Genomic DNA, 15,625 nt, shown 5'->3' with positions numbered 1-15,625 from the left:
TATCTAAGAGGGGAGGGACCTTGCCTCTCGTTTCATACTTCATCCCTGGGACCTAGCACCACGACTGGCACACAGCAGGTGCTCAGTAAATACACACTGAATGAATGAGTAGTCAGATGAGTGTAAGAAACAGAATCCCCAATTCCTGCCTCTGACTCCCTATGGGAACTTTGGGAAGTCTTTTTTAGTCTTGTTGTATCTCAATGTCCTCACTTATAATATGAAAATACACTACAGATTGTGGCAGTTTTAAAACCTGGCCCCCAATTTCTTTGACATTGTTTTACTGAGAGGTGAGGCCTATGTCCCCTCCCCTAGAATTTGGCCTCTGTGATTTCTTGACCAAAAGATCGCATGACAGAAGTGATGCTGTGATTAATTTAGGGGTCAAGTCTTAAAAAACTGGCAACTTTCGTTTCCTTTCCCTTGAGATGTTTGCTGGTAGGATGCAGGCACGAGGGGAAGCAGCTTTTGGGGAAGCCCACCCACGTGGAGAACACTCAGGCCTGCAGCCCACCAGCCAGCACTGGGCACCGACTTGCCAGCATGCGAATGAGCCAGCTTGGAAGTGGACCCTCCAGCCCCCCAGCCCCCTTTGACCGTGCAGCGCATGTAGACAGAGCCTTCCCCTGTGATTCTGGAGCTAAAGAAATGAATGTGGTTGCTTGGAGATCTAACTTTGGGATGCTTTGTTAAGCAACAAGAAATAACCAGGCGGATGTTGAGCCCTGCAAGTGGAGTGTTGCTGCCACCTGACATGCAGCATTGGCTTTGTGACCGGGTAGCAGGCAGGAGTCGAAAGGCCCTGGGAGGGTGTTAGGGACAGGGTAGAAGGCAGGTGGTGAGGGCTGAAGAGAACGGAGGAAAATGTTAGCTGGAGCCAAGAGAGGAAAGGAGACTCCAGTTATATAGGAAAATTTGGAATAGTGTTGCCATGCCTCCTGTAATGCAGAAAATCAGAAGTGTGCTGCATGAACTCAATGACCTGGCTAAGAAGATTGCTAGGCTGAGTCTCTAAAGGGCTGCCTGGCTTCTCCTAGCTACCTGGTGAGTTTTTACCAAGATACATGCGTACCCCAAGTTATGTTGTCAGGTGCTGTTTCCACGCACCGAATCATATACACCCTGGGACTTCTCCAGGTCCCTCAAGAGTTCACACGTCCAATGAGATGGGCTAACTTGTCCTCCAGGTTGTTTAACCCTCTTCTGGGTGGCCCACAGGGCTACCTCGGCAGCCCTCCCATCTTAGCTGACCAGGAGGGGGACTGGCAGAGGACCAGCCATCTCAGCACTGGATTGTCTCAATCCTCTGTCCTGGAGCTTCTCCCCTCCCCCACGACCTTCATTAAATCCATACACAAAAATGTTTCTAATATATGTAAAAATGTAAAGCATAACCAACCTTCCTCTCCACTAGAACCACAATCCTGTATTTTGCGTTTCCTTCCGTTCTTTTCCCTTACAGTTATACTATGTATGTATATATCCCTGTTGATACATGTAATTTTGCATGATCTTTGTAGCCAGTCTAGAAAATAAATGACTACTCACTATGTCCATCCTGGCACAATGTGTCATGCATCTCCGGTGACTGATAAACCCTGTATGATGTTGTGCAGAATGGGTCCACAGAACATCCAGGCAGTTCATTTTCATGCAGGTGCAGTTGCAGCATTGGGGAATGGGAGCGTCCATATAAGGAATAAATCTTTTAGGCAAAGGCTAAAACTGAGCCGATCAGTTGGTGTGAATCTTGGCAAAGTATGTTGACTCCTCAAGTACATGAGTTCATTACTTAATTAGACAAACCTCTTTGGTAACACAAATGGCAAGGGGAAAAAAATGAATAAAGCTTGGATAGTCCATCTTTCACATCATTCCCGCTTTGGTATCTTTCCTGGCAAATAACTGAGAGTTAACCACCAGTGAGGAGTGGAGGGCATGCTCTGTCCCACTCATTCTAAGTAGTTCCTTGCCTAAGTATCATAAGTAACAGAGATAAATTTTTCATACAATGTAGAAGTGAAAACAAAAATAACAGTTAATCCTCTAGGCATCAAACTAATAAGCCCAGTATTTTTCTAGGTACTAGAGTATTTGTTTCCTCAGCCAGTCTCCACCGATATTTTAGTTCTCCGGTTCTCAATCTTGAGTCCTTTTGCAATCAACCCTTGAACTTTAAAAAATTTGAATGTTTTGTATCCCATTCCGGGAGATTCTGATGCAATTGGTCTGGGGTGCTGACTGGGCGTGGGAATTTTGAAAAGCTCCGGAGACTCAGAGCTGCAGCGGACTTTCAGAAACCCTGGTTCACACCGCTTTGTCCTCCTCCTCAGGGTCCAGCGCGGCACCTGGTGGAAAGTGATGCTCAGAATGGATACACAACGTCCGGTTTCTCAGGAAGGAGGGAAGCGTGGTCTCAGAACCGCAAACCCTCCTGGTGTTCTGGGGCGAAGACCATGAGGAGGCCAGTCCTGCCAAACCAGTGGGTGACGTTGACGCCGCCCGCGTCCAGGTCTCCCCCTCCCTAGGGCGCAGGTACTACTGTCCGGCCAAGTCCCGAAGGCCTCAGAAGATACACGGCCACCGCGAAGTTCGGCGGCGCCAGGTGGTTTCTTGTTTCCACAAGGGAGGCGGAAGCTGAAGAGGATGGGGTGGCCACTTGGAGCTCTGGACCAAGTCTGGTTGACTTTAGAGTCAATCCAGGATCCTCTCTCGGCTCCAAATTGCAGCCCCGGCAGCTCTTCCCGAGAGGGTCGCAGTGGGGGCCACACGGGCCAGCCGGACTGCTCCGCGGGGAGGCTGGTGCAGCCCCCGGCGCCCGGAGCACGAGTCAGGGCGCAACCGCCCGGGGAGGAAAGGGGCGCGGGGGCAGCGTCGATCCAGCGCGGCGCGGACTACAAGTCCCGACAGGCCTCGGGCAGGGCTGGGCGGTGCCGGAGCGGGGCCGGGAGGCCAGCCGGGCCCGGGCGTGCGCGGTGGTTCTCGGGAGTGGCGGGGCGGGTCCTCCCGGCTGTCAGCCGTGGCCCTGTGCGCTCGGGCGGGTGTGGTAGCGGCCATTGGCCGAGAGGCGGGAGGGGCGGGGCTGCCGCGAGCCTCAGCTGGTTCAGGCCGAGCGGGAGGAGGGGGAGGCGGAGCAGGCGGAGGCGGGCGGCCGGCTGGGGTGGCGCACGCCGGTCTGCTGCGTTCCGGCCTGGCCATGGCAGCAGCGCCCCTGAAAGTGTGCATCGTGGGCTCAGGGAACTGGTGAGCGGCGGGGCCGGCGGCGCGGGCTCCGCCTGCGGGAAGCTTCTCTGCCGGACGTCCGAGGGCGCGCGTGCGCGCCGCGCCGTGGGCACCGGGCTCCGCGCGTGGGGAGGCGGGGCGGGCGGTGTCGCGGCCGGGCTGGGCACCGCGCGTCCGGGGAGGCCGCGCCGAGGCACTGGGCGGGGAGGCCCTGGGCCCTTGTGCTCGCGGGGGCGGCGCGGAGAGAGGGGACGGCGCACCGGCGGGCACCTGTCTGCGCTAGCGGCACTGCGCGGCGGGCGCACGGAGGCCACCTGCTCGCCACACCCGGGGGATTTGCGCAACATCCTCAGGGCGTTCTTCATTTCTCCTGGGCACATCGCCTGGGTCGAGGAGTTGGAGGAGGCTCGAGCGTTCTTGCTGGGGTTTCCGAATCGAGGAAACAGAGGCAGAGGGAACTGAAGGGCGCCTGATATCCAGGTCGAGGGCGGGGCCGGCTCTGCCTTTCCAAGTGCGGGTCCCGCTCCGGCTTCTGCGAAGTCTAGTATCTTAATAAAGTATCAGGAAGAAAATCCAAGTTCTACAGGCCGGGCTCCCCCAGTAGCTCAGGGACTTTGGGAATTCTCCGTTGGGGGGATGTTTGCGCAGGTTTGCTTCTCCGATAGGCTTTATTTGACTTAAGCGTTTATAAAGCACTTTGTGCCATGCGTTCTTGTAAGCACTTTAAATGTCAGCTCTTTTAGTTACCTTTCTGAAACTTAACACAGTGGGATTATTTGGTGTGTTTGGGTTACTGTAGAGGAAAGTGGGCTGGGGGAGAGGAGGCAGAATATGGTATAGCACCTGATAGTTTCAATCTTTTTTCCACAGCTACGCGCTATTTTTCCCACATCCGATGGACTAGTATAGAATAGTTTAGAGTGATGTCCTTAAAGTCCTTCTGTTTTTTGTGGCCTGAACACTTATCACAGTTCAGGCTTCTAGGAGTCCTGCAACAGTTGGTACTAGTTACTTGGTCTCCGTCTTTAAGACTTGGCCCAGAAAGTACTTCTTGCAGGAAACCTTATCTTATTCTCCACTTTTCCATCCCAGCAAGGTGAGGGGCCTCTCCCTGTGCCTCTGTTGCTGACATCTGTCATTGCAAGGTGATGATTTATTTGATTATCTGTTTCCACTCTGAGAACAGCATCTACCTTAGTGCTGGGCATATGCTAAGTAAACACTAAGTGAATGTCTAAAAACTAACTTTTTAATGTAAAAATGTAATTGTATATGATTTGGCAATAATTCACATTGTTTAAAAGGTACCAAAAACCCCACCAAAAAAACAGTGAAACATCTCCCATCCACACTTGTCTCCCAAGGTACCTCCTGGAAGAAAACCAATGTTACCAGTTTCTTCTGTTCTTTCCAGAAGAATTCTATCAGATGCAAGCGAATGTTTACATATATTCTTTTATCTTTCTGCCCTGCAAATACTAGGATATTATGCACTTTTCTGTAAACTTCTTTTTTCAACCAACAACAGAATGTTCTGTCCCACATGTAATGCAGTTGGCACCTGCCCACTGCACAGCTTCGTATGGACTTTCAGCTGGACTTTGCCAGTTCTGATCCCAAGGTCACTTGAGTGAAATGTCAGCTGCCTTGTGGGCCGTGAGACTGAAAAAGCTCCCATTCAGCGCGTGTTCTTTAACAATAGTTTCCTCTTCTGTAAGAGGCCACAGAACCACAGACGACAGCACCTTTTCCTCCTTTGCAAGGTGCAGTAGAAGTGGCATGGCTGGGCTACGCCAGATTTGGGCCTGAAACAAGAGTTGTGAAGTGACCCTCCTGCGACCCTGCCCCCCTCCACATCCCCCCTCCCCGCGCTGGCCCCACGCCCCCGGCTTCCCGCAGCTTCTCTCTGATGTACTTGACTTTTTCTTGGCTCACTCCAGCCCAAGGAAATGGAGTAGAACTTGGCTAGTGACACTGGAGCAGAGCAATTGAGAAATGTGCTGATGGTCTGGGCTGGCTGCTGGTTCCATTAATGATGGGATCAGACTGGAACAGTCTGCTTCCTTGTCGCTGCCCTGGGTGCAGAGCCATGCCAATCCTAGAGAGAGGCTCACGAACTCCCCAGAGAGATTCAGGAACTTAGGGACAGAAAAGGACACAGAGAGGGTGCCCAGGGGCCCACTGAATGTTCAGCTCTGGTCAAAGACATTTGACTGTCTGCTCCATGCAGATATGGTGGTTTTTCCAGGGATAGGGACACAAGTGGACACCATCCCTTCCTTCAGGTCACAGATAGATAAGGATTTAGAAGATAAACTCAAAAGAAGTACAAAGTAGAATGAAATATCTGTCACAAGATTAGACGTTTTAGATTTTTGTTTTTGTTCTGAATTTTTTTTTTTTCTCATGTGGCATGCGAGATCTTAGTTCACCAATCAGGGATCGAACCCATGTCCCCTGCAGCAGAAGCATGGAATCTTAACCACTGGACCGCCAAGGAAGTCGCAAGAGTAGACGTCTTAAATAGTGTTTTTAGTAATGTTTCTTAAAATGTGGTCCAAAGACAACTTTCATCAGAATTAGCACTGAAGCTAGACTTGCTGAATCATATTCCCTGAGGGTGGAACAGATTTTTCCCTAAAGGATTTTAGCCTTCTGCTGATTTTAAAACAGGTTACCAAAAGATGGGCCCTTCCAGATGCTCAGGAATAGGAAATTGCTTAAGCAGTGTTTACATATGGGACTTTTTTTTAAAAGAAATTTATTTATTTATTTATTTGCTGTGTTGGGTCGTTGTTGCGCGCACAGGCTTTGTTTGGTTGCAGAGAGTGGGGGCTACTCTTTGTTGCGGTGTGTGGGCTTCTAGTGGTGGCTTCTCCTTGCGGAGCACGGGTTTTAGGCACGCGGGCTTCAGTAGTTGTGACTCGTGGGCTCTAGAGCGCAGGCTCAGTAGTTGTGGTGCACAGGCTTAGTTGCTCCTTGGCATGTGGGATCATCCTGAACCAGGGATCGTACCCGTGTCCCTTGCATTGGCAGGCGGATTCTTTTTTTTTTTTTTTTTTGTGGTATGTGGGCCTCTCACCACTGTGGCCTCTCCCGTTGCGGAGCGCAGGCCCAGTGGCCACGGCCCACGGGCCCAGCTGCTCTGCGGCACGCGGGATCCTCCCGGACCGGGGCACAAACCTGCGTCCCCTGCAGGCAGGCGGACTCTCAACCACTGCGCCACCAGGGAAGTCCCTACATTTGGGACTTTGAAGCAGCTCAGTGCTTATGGAAATAATGATGTTACATCTATAGCTGAAAGGTGGCTCTAAAGCTCCCATTGGTGCGTCCTCCAATGTAAATAATCATCAGTTGCTATGCAGATACCTGAAGACTGACGGCCGTCCCGCCCTCCCTCACTCACCTCTTTTCCGCTAGAGGGTGGGAGAGAGGAGGCCAAGGGGGCCTCTTGCATCCAGCTGAGCCCTGTTGTGCTGCCCCCTGTGGGGATGCAGGGAGGTGCTTTCTAACGGGCATGGCTTTTCTTGGTCCTGGTGACTCACAATAGCAACAGAAAGGAAAAAACAAAAGCTTCTTAGGTTCCTCCAAAGATGAAACAAAGTTCCTTCACCAGAACCTTGGGAAGGGCACCCAGACACAGTGCAAGATGCAGTTCTAGAACTAAAACCTCAGGGTTGTGTTTGCAGTCTAAGTCCAGAAACACCCCACACATCCTTGGGAGGGCCGGGTCGGGCAGCGGTGGAAGGAGGCACTTGGGATTCCCACCCCCTGGGTTTCTGGCCCCATCAAGTTCTAGGTACTTGAGCAAACTGCTTCTCTCCAAGAATCATTGCTCCTGACATGGGTACCTGCTGTCTAGGATCATGGTGAGGATGAAGTGAGATGATCTGAGAGAGTGCAAAGTGACTAGCACTCAGTAGTTGTCAGCTAATGAAAAAAATGCTGTCTGTGTTAGTTCCATCATCCTTGACCAGAGCCATCACAAAACAGACCTTTTCAAGGTCATTGGTTGATAAGGTGGAATTGAAACCCAGCTCCTTCTAACTCCAATGTCCATGTTTCTATAAATTCTTAGCATTTTCAGTGAGAAGTGTACTTTTACCAATGCCAATCACAAAATGCTAAGGAATAGAGGCAGAGGAAGGGAAAAGATAAAAGAGCGGGAGGGGTTTCTGGGAGTTATCTTTTGCCCTTGTTTTCACCACAGCTTGACTCCTGGGACTGAAGGTCAGGGAGAGCTTTGGCCTACTTTGCACCGATGACTGAAGCTGGACTTGTGGCTGACCTTTTTTGTCCTGTTGGAAGCATCTGAATGCAGCCTGGCAGCTCTTCATCCCCCAGTGTCATCGTTTTTGACCGTGCTGCTCAGTGTCTGTGATGATTCTTGCTGTACCCCCCATGTGGAGAGCTCAAAACAGTTTAGGCATCTGCCTGTTAGCTCCCCTGAGGTCAAAACGACCCCTTCCTGGTCCACAGGCAGCGCTGACACACCTCTACTGTGGAAGCTGGAGGGAGAGGTAGTGGCGGTTCGGGCTGACCTGGGAGGAGACCCATTTCCCTCAGGAGCCAGGCTGAGGACACCTGCCAGGCTGATCTGCACACCTGTTTCTATTGTTGTGCAGTGTATACGTCACAGCTATATTGGGGATGAGTCTGATTTTCATATCTTAGCCCTCTTCCACCTCTTTCATCATTCTTCACTTCCTCCCCTCCCTTAAGGGGGATAATCATAACAGTTACCACTTAGGGTCATTTTCTGTGTCTGGGATGTACGTTATTTCATTTAAATCTCAACAAGTCTATGCTGTACTACTATTATTCCTATTTTAGATGACAAAAGTGAGATTAGAAAACTTTTCAAGGTCAGTGGTTAATAAGGTGGAGTTGAAACCCTGATCTTTCTAACTCCAATGTCCGTGTTTCTATAAATTCTTATCATTTTTAATGAGAAGCATACTTTTACCTGAGAACAAATCCCATTGTGACAAAAATATTGAGTAGCTTACCCTCCCAAAAAAGTCTAGTATAACAATGTTCCACTTAAGAAAAATCAAATTGAAATGAGGTCTTAAAAATCATCCTGGAGAGACTTCCCTGGCAGTCCAGTGGGTAGGACTCTGTGCTTTCACTGCTTGCGGCATGGGTTCAATCCCTGGTTGGGAACTTAAGATCCTCCTCCATGCCTTGCAGTGCGGCCAAAAAATAAATAAATAAATCATCCTGTTCAGTTTCCCTCCAAAGGAGGCATCCCATTTCTTATAGACGTGACACGATCATAGTTTACTAGTTTTTGTTTGTTTGTTTGTTTTGCGGTACGCGGGCCTCTCCCGTTGCGGAGCACAGGCTCTGGACGCGCAGGCTCAGCGGCCATGGCCCACGGGCCCAGCCGCTCCACGGCATGTGGGATCTTCCCGGCCCGGGGCACAAACCCATGTCCCCTGCATCGTCAGGCGGACTCTCAACCACTGCGCCACCAGGGAAGCCCTAGTTTACTGCTTTTAAGGCACCTGATCTTAAAATTAATCTAGTAAATTAATTATTAGAAAAGTCTTATATTTGAGAGGAGAATCTGTCACCTCCAGCTTCTACCCATTAGTCTGTGAGCAGTGCTGAGGTGAGCCTACTCCCCCCTGCCCCGGCTGCGTTGGGTCTTTGTTGCTGTGTGGGGGCTTTCTCCAGTTGCGGCGAGTGGGGAACCATTCTTCGCTGCAGTGGCGGGCCTCTCATTGTGGTGGCTTCTCTTGTTGCGAAGCACGGGCTCCAGGCACGTGGGTTTCAGTAGCTGTGGCTCGCGGGCTCTAGAGCGCAGGCTCATTAGTTGTGGTGCACAGGCTCAGGCCCTCCGCGGCATGTGGGATCTTCCCGGACCAGGCCTCGAACCGTGTCCCCTGCACTGGCAGGTGGATTCTTAACCACTGCACCACCAGAGAAGTCCAAGCCCACCCTTTTCTAAAACATGTCCCATTGGATAGAAGAGTCACATGTCCCCTAAATCTTCCCTGTGGCAGGCCAAGGAGTATTTCCAAGCCTCTCAATCCTTGCTGGTGGGAAGTTGTGTCTGGGGTCGTCAACCATCCAGGTCTTTCTTTTTCCCCTCATCCCTAACTCCCAGGCTTGATGATGTCAGAACTAAGCCAGAAGTCCCCCTGCTCCTTTAAGGTTATCCTAGTGGCACTTTGCCATCATTCTACTTTGGGGCTCAGTTCTTTCCACAGTTGGGTGCTGGGAACTTCATTGATTATCTGTTGCTGCCTCACTATCTCCCCTGAAACTTAATGGCTTCAAACAGCAATCATTGATTAGCTCCTGATTCTGGGGGGTCAGCAATGTGGGCTCAGCGGGGAGAGTCTTCTGCTGGTCTCACCTGGGCTCACTCATAAGGCAGTGGTCAGGTGTTTAGTGGGCTGGGGCTCTTGGTCCTCGATGCCCCCTTTCACAGTGGGCGGGCTTTGGCCAGGCTAATGGGAGCGAATGGCCACGTGTCTGTCTTTCTGCAGCAGGTGAGCTTGGGCTTCTCCATGTCGTAGCTGGATTCCAACTTCGAGAGAGTTCATATAAATTCCTCACATAAGTGGAATCGTACAGTCATTGTCCTTTTTGTAACTGGCTTATTTCACTTAGTATAATGTCCTCAAGGTTCACTTCTTTTGTAGCATGTGCCAAAATTTCTTTCCTTTTTAAGGCTGAATGATAGTCCATGATATGAATATACCAGCTTTTGTTTATCTGTTCAGTCTCATCAGTGGACACTTGGGTTGCTTCCACCTTTTGGCTATTGTGAATATTTCTGCTGTGAACATTGGTGTACAAATATCTCTTTAAGATTCTGCTTTCAAATCTTTTGGGTATATGCCCAGAAGGGGAATTGCTGGATCATATGTAATTCTATTTTTAGGTTTTTGAGGAACCACTGTATTGTTTTTCATAGCAGTTACACCATTTTATATTCCCACCAGCAAGGCACAAGGGTTCCAATTTCTGCACATTCTAACACTATATTAAAACAATATAGTAGCCACACTAACAGGTGTGAGGTGGTATGCATTTTGTTAATTGCATGTGATGCATATGATCATATGGCATATATAATTTTGCATCCTGTTTTTTGTTAAATGCAACATTTTATTTGAGGCTTTTCCTCTGCAGTTTGGATTTTGATAGACAGAAAGACTTTTTTCATCTGCTTCTCCCCCTCCTTTTTTTCTCTATGTGAAGTTGTTCACATTGATCTTTTTTCCTCTGTGGTTGCTATCTTTGATTTTAAACTTAGAAAGCTTCCCTATCCAGAGATCAAATAAACGTTCACCAAGTTGAATCTATTTTTAAAATACTCTATTTTTCACATTTGCATCTTATACTCTGGCATTTGATTGTACTTTAAAAGCCCTTTAACTGCAAAGAATTACACAAAACGTTAACAGTGGTTCTATAATTTTTTTTTGTCTTTCATGTATTGCTTTTATGAATAAGAAAGTAGATGTTATTTAAACCAAAACTGGTCACCCTCTTCCCTTGGATCCACATGTAGGATCAGCTCTGGGCATGGGATGGGGAGAATCTAGCTGAACCCTTGTTTGTTCTCCCTAGAGAGTTTCCTCCTTGGTAAAAGAGGGATGGTCTGTGGGGTCCTTTCTGTGCCAGGAAGCTTCTGCACCCCCTGCAGTTCTGGGAATTGTCAACCTGACTTGATAGGCATCCTGTTCCTTGGCTGATTAAAATGTCACATCTTTTTAGAGAGGAAGAGGTGAGTGAATGCCAAGGGGTTGGGGGAAGGGTGATGTTGCCAGTGGAGGTTAGGACCTCCAGCAGGTGGGTGTCTGTCCAGCTGGGACCCAGGGAGGGAGAGCAGAGTGGTGAAGACATGGCCTGGGCTGTGGATCTCTCCTCTTCCACTGACCACCAGTGTGACCCCGGGAGTTCAGTGTCTTCACTTGAAAAATGGGGATCGTGATAGGCCCTGTCTCAGAGGGTTGCTAAGGCTTAAAACTGATAATGTGGGTAAGGTATTGAAAATAGTACTCTGGTGGTAATCAGATTGCAGTACATAAATGTATCAGACCAAGGGGTTGTACCCCTTCAGTTTATACAATGTTATTTGTCAATTATGTGTCAGTCAAGAAACAAAAAGCAGGGCTTCCCTGGTGGCGCAGTGGTTGAGAGTCTGCCTGCAGATGCAGGGGACATGGGTTCGTACCCCAGTCTGGGAGGATCCCACATGCCGCGGAGCGGCTGGGCCCGTGAGCCATGGCTGCTGAGCCTGCGCATCCGGAGCCTGTGCTCCACAATGGGAGAGGCCACAGCAGTGAGAGGCCCGCGTACCGCAAAAAAAACCAAAAAACAAACAGTGCCTGACGCCTGGTAGTCAGCAAACCCCTACCCTCTGCCTCTTGCCCCATCCTTCCCTCTCCCCTTCCCCTTCCCTCTGCTCCTTTCTCAGCCTCCTCTCCCTCTCTCCCCCTCCTGCTCATAACCTCTCCCCTCCCCCCTTCCTCTGCCTCCCACCAGGTGTGGACTCTGGGTAAAAGCAGAGGACAGTCTCCATGCCCCTCCTGTTCCTGCACCTTTGCTCCATGGGCCCTTCCCTCTGGCTCGAATTCTCCCCCACCCCAACCTTAGACTTACCAGCTTTATCCCCTGTGTCCTCTGTGCCCGGCACAGTGTCTGCATGGCATAGGTGCTTAATGTGTATTCTCAACAAATGATTCTTCTCTACCCCTCAGCAAACAGGAATTAGTAGAAAGTGTGGGCTTTGGAAACAGATCTGGGCCAGAACTGCTGGCTCTAGATGGACAGTGTGACCGGGTAACTTATTCATTCTCTCTGAGCCTCTACTTCTTCATCTGTAAAGTGGGGATAACGTGGCTACTGGAAAGATGAAATGAGCTCTTGTGTCAAATACCCAGTGTGTACCCAGCTGGCACTGGGTCGTGATTTCCCCCACCCCAAGTCCCTTTTAAATTTTGTTGGCATAATATTGCTGAGGTTGCAAACTAGTCTGTATTTTGAGGCCCAAGACTTGTTGATAAGATAATTCATGATTCCATGGGAAATGTGATATTATACCCTAGAGTAAAAACCCAGGACTGGCCGTCAGCCATCCTGAGTCCCTCTCCCAGTTCTACCACTACCTGGTTGAGTAACCCAAGGTCAGAGTGACCGAGCCTCCTGTGTCCTGTCTTAATCTGCCAGGTGGAGGTTTAGATGGAATTAAACCTCCTTTAAACTGCCCCGGTCGCTTTTGTTCTGCTTATTCACTTAGACTTTCTTTAAAAGTTGACTTTAAAAGAAAACTTTATATCACCACTCCAAAGACCACAAGTAGAAGGTAACAGCAGCCACCAGTAGAATGGAAACAAAACAGTATTATAAAATCCTTGCCAGATACTGGTCCTGCCAAGGCTGAGTGGGGGCCTCCTCATACTTTGGGAAGAAGGGAAATTCACACAGGCTGGGGAGCTGGGAAAGGCTGCAACACTCACAGGAGACGTTTGGCGCTCTCTCAGGGAGGCCAGGAGAGTTGAAAAGGGCACACATGCGTCATTGTTACTTGGTGCTGTGGGGCGGGGGCGGGGGCGGGGGCAAGCGCTCAGCCATTGGGGCTACCTCTGGCCCCCACTCCTCACTTGGGGGAAAACCAGACTCATCACAGACCTGAGCAATGGCTGCTTATGCCCTTGACCCAGCCGTGTTAACGATCTGTGCCTGACTGGGCTGGAACAGTTACAGGACAGCCTCTGAAACAAGGAGACGCCACCACCGTGGCCACGGGACCCCAGCCCCGACCATGGCTGAGCCACACACACACTGCCTCCATGGACTGGACTGGACGCAGTATTTTTGTTTTATTTTAGGCTCAGTTCTAATGTATCTGTGCATGTTTTTAGACTGGTCCTCTGTAGGCCAGGCATCTTTTTAGGACAGGGTTTTCACTTAATATGTGGATTTTATGTAGTTGCCTTCAAAACACACGGGTTCTTCCAAAACACTCCCTTTGCTATTTGATCCTGTTCCTTACCCATATGTGACAAACACATTTAGTACCATTTCAGAGCCACAAAGGAGTTTTGGGTATGGATTATACTTAAAAACAAAAACAACTTTATTCAGGTGTAATTGAAACACAGAAAACTCAGACATACTTAATATTTGAGGGGTTTGGAGATAGGGATACACCCATGAAACCATCACCACAATCAAGGTAATAAACATCCATCACCTCCAAGAGCTTCCTCCTGCCCCCATCTCCCCATTTTTGGTGGTAAGAATAGTCATTAGCTATGGGCTTGTTGTATAGAATATATAGCCTTTATTATGTTGAGGAGAATTGCATACTTTTGAGATTTTATAAACAACACAGAAAAGGTGGACAGCAAAGAAAATACTTGGTTCAAATGGAGATGGTACTGAAAGAGATTAAAACAACAAATTAAAGTGTTTTCATTTCTGATCTCCAAAAATATATATTATTGTATAAGTTATATAGAAAGAACAAGACTAGGCCTTATAGGCATTAGAATCTTTTTGTTCATCTCCCTGGATTCATGCTTTTTTTTAAAAAAAAAAATTTTATTTATTTATTTTTGTCTGCGTTGGGTCTTCGTTGCTGCGTGGGGGCTTTCCCAAGGTGCGGTGAGCAGGGGCTACTCTTCGTTGTGGTGCATGGGCTTCTCTTGTTGCAGAACATGGGCTCTAGGCACGCAGGCTTCACTAGTTGTGGCACACGGGCTCTAGAGCACAGGCTCAGTAGTTGTGGTGCACGGGCTTAGTTGCTGCGCAGCATGTGGGATCTTCCCGGACCAGGACTCGAACCCGTATCCCCTGCATTGGCAGGCGGATTCTTAACCACTGCGCCACCAGGGAAGTCCTTCCTTGGATTCATTCTTGAATTGAATTTCATGCTTCTTCCCCGCGTCCATCTCCTCCCTCCCCTCCCCTGCTCCCCCATCCATGAGTGGCTGATCCAATAGCTTGGCCCAGAATTACCTGGAGTTACCTCTGGTTGCCTCAGCGTTGCTGAGTCTGATGCATCCCTTAGCTACCACTGCAAAACAGCCCACCCTCCGCCAACTTGGTGCTGAAAATAACAAGCACACGTTGTTGCTTGTGCATCTCTGGATCAGCTGGTTAGTTCTTGGCTTGGCCCGGCTCCCTCACGTGTCTGTGATTAGCTGAGTGTTGGCTGGAAGCTCTGCTTTGCCTGCTTTTCCCATCCCTGGTGTATGAAGCCCTTTTTGCTTCTCTGCAGAGGTATGGTCTTCCTCAGCACCATTCCCATGTCTTCTCCCTGGACCTCAGCCAGGTCTGTCCACCGTGTTCCCTCAGCTGAACGCTGGGCAGGCGAGCCTTCCCATGGATTACCTGGATTGCATCTGAGTCCTTTGTGTTAGAAGTGCCTCGCAGTTTACCCTTCTAATCACGTGTCCCTCATTCCCCTTCACCTCTTATCACACACAGGATTGTGAATTCCTTTTACCTTGTTCATCTTTCTTAAGTGTGTGGGAAGCTTTTGAGAGCTGTGCCTTTTATATCACCAGCATCTAGCCCAAGGCATTATGTGCAGTAGGTGCTCAGGACATTTTTGATAACAGAGATAAATGCATGAATGAATGACTGAATGAAGTCCTTTGTGAAACCTGGGAGGAGGTAGAGTGAGGTCCTGCTGACCTCCCATGAGTAAAAAATGCAACTGGAGTTCCCTTATTTTTGTTCTGTCCTTCTAAGCCCCATTTGAACTCCAAAGGACAAGGTATGGTGGGCTTAGTTCTTTTTTTAAAAAAATAAATTTATTTTTTATTTTTGGCTGCATTGGGTCTTCGTTGCCACGCACAGGCTTTCTCTAGTTGCGGTGAGCAGGGGCTACTCTTCGTTGCGGGGTGTGGGCTTCTCATTGCGGTGGCTTCTCTTGTTGCAGAGCACGGGCTCTAGGTGCTCGGGCTTCAATAGTTGCGGCACACAGGCTCAGTAGCTGTGGCTCACGGGCTGTAGAGCCGCAGGCTCAGTAGTTGTGGCGCACGGGCTTAGTTGCTGCGCGGCATGTGGGATCTTCCCTGACCAGGGCTCGAACCCGTGTCCCCTGCATTGCCGGGCGGATTCTTAACCACTGGGCCATCAGGGAAGCCCTGGTGGGCTTAGTTCTTAATAGTTCCAATTTTTATTTAAATGTTCTTAACTAACTTTTCCGAAGAAACACAGTAAGTTTGTCTCCGGTTGCCAATGCTTGGCTTCCCAGGAGGCAGCTGTAAAGGGAGAAACAGGTGTATTCTAGTAAGACTGTGGACCATGGGTAGGGGGCTCATGATTCTAGTTTATTTTCCCACTTGATTTACTAGATTTGGATTTCTAGTGTCTTATAGATCCCCTCCTCGGTTTGCTCAGTTCCCCAGAATCACGCTTGCTC

The 15,625-nt window shown here is 49.4% G+C and overlaps 1 protein-coding gene across 1 annotated transcript in view; it reads left to right on the top strand.

Moving 5' to 3' along the window:
- Positions 1-2,996: 2,996 nt before the first annotated feature.
- The window catches only part of GPD1L (glycerol-3-phosphate dehydrogenase 1 like), a 67,432-nt gene continuing 54,803 nt past the window's right edge, over positions 2,997-15,625 (top strand). Inside the window, exon 1 of the mRNA XM_059077397.2 lies at positions 2,997-3,246. Within this exon, the coding sequence (XP_058933380.1) occupies positions 3,200-3,246 (47 nt within the window). The 5' untranslated portion in view covers positions 2,997-3,199. The remainder of the gene's footprint in view (positions 3,247-15,625) is intronic.

This window comes from Kogia breviceps, chromosome 10 (genome assembly GCF_026419965.1).
Source record: "Kogia breviceps isolate mKogBre1 chromosome 10, mKogBre1 haplotype 1, whole genome shotgun sequence".
Classification (NCBI taxonomy): domain Eukaryota; kingdom Metazoa; phylum Chordata; class Mammalia; order Artiodactyla; family Physeteridae; genus Kogia; species Kogia breviceps.
Note: the sequence above shows the minus strand (reverse complement) of the source record. Positions and strands in the feature narration are given on the sequence as shown.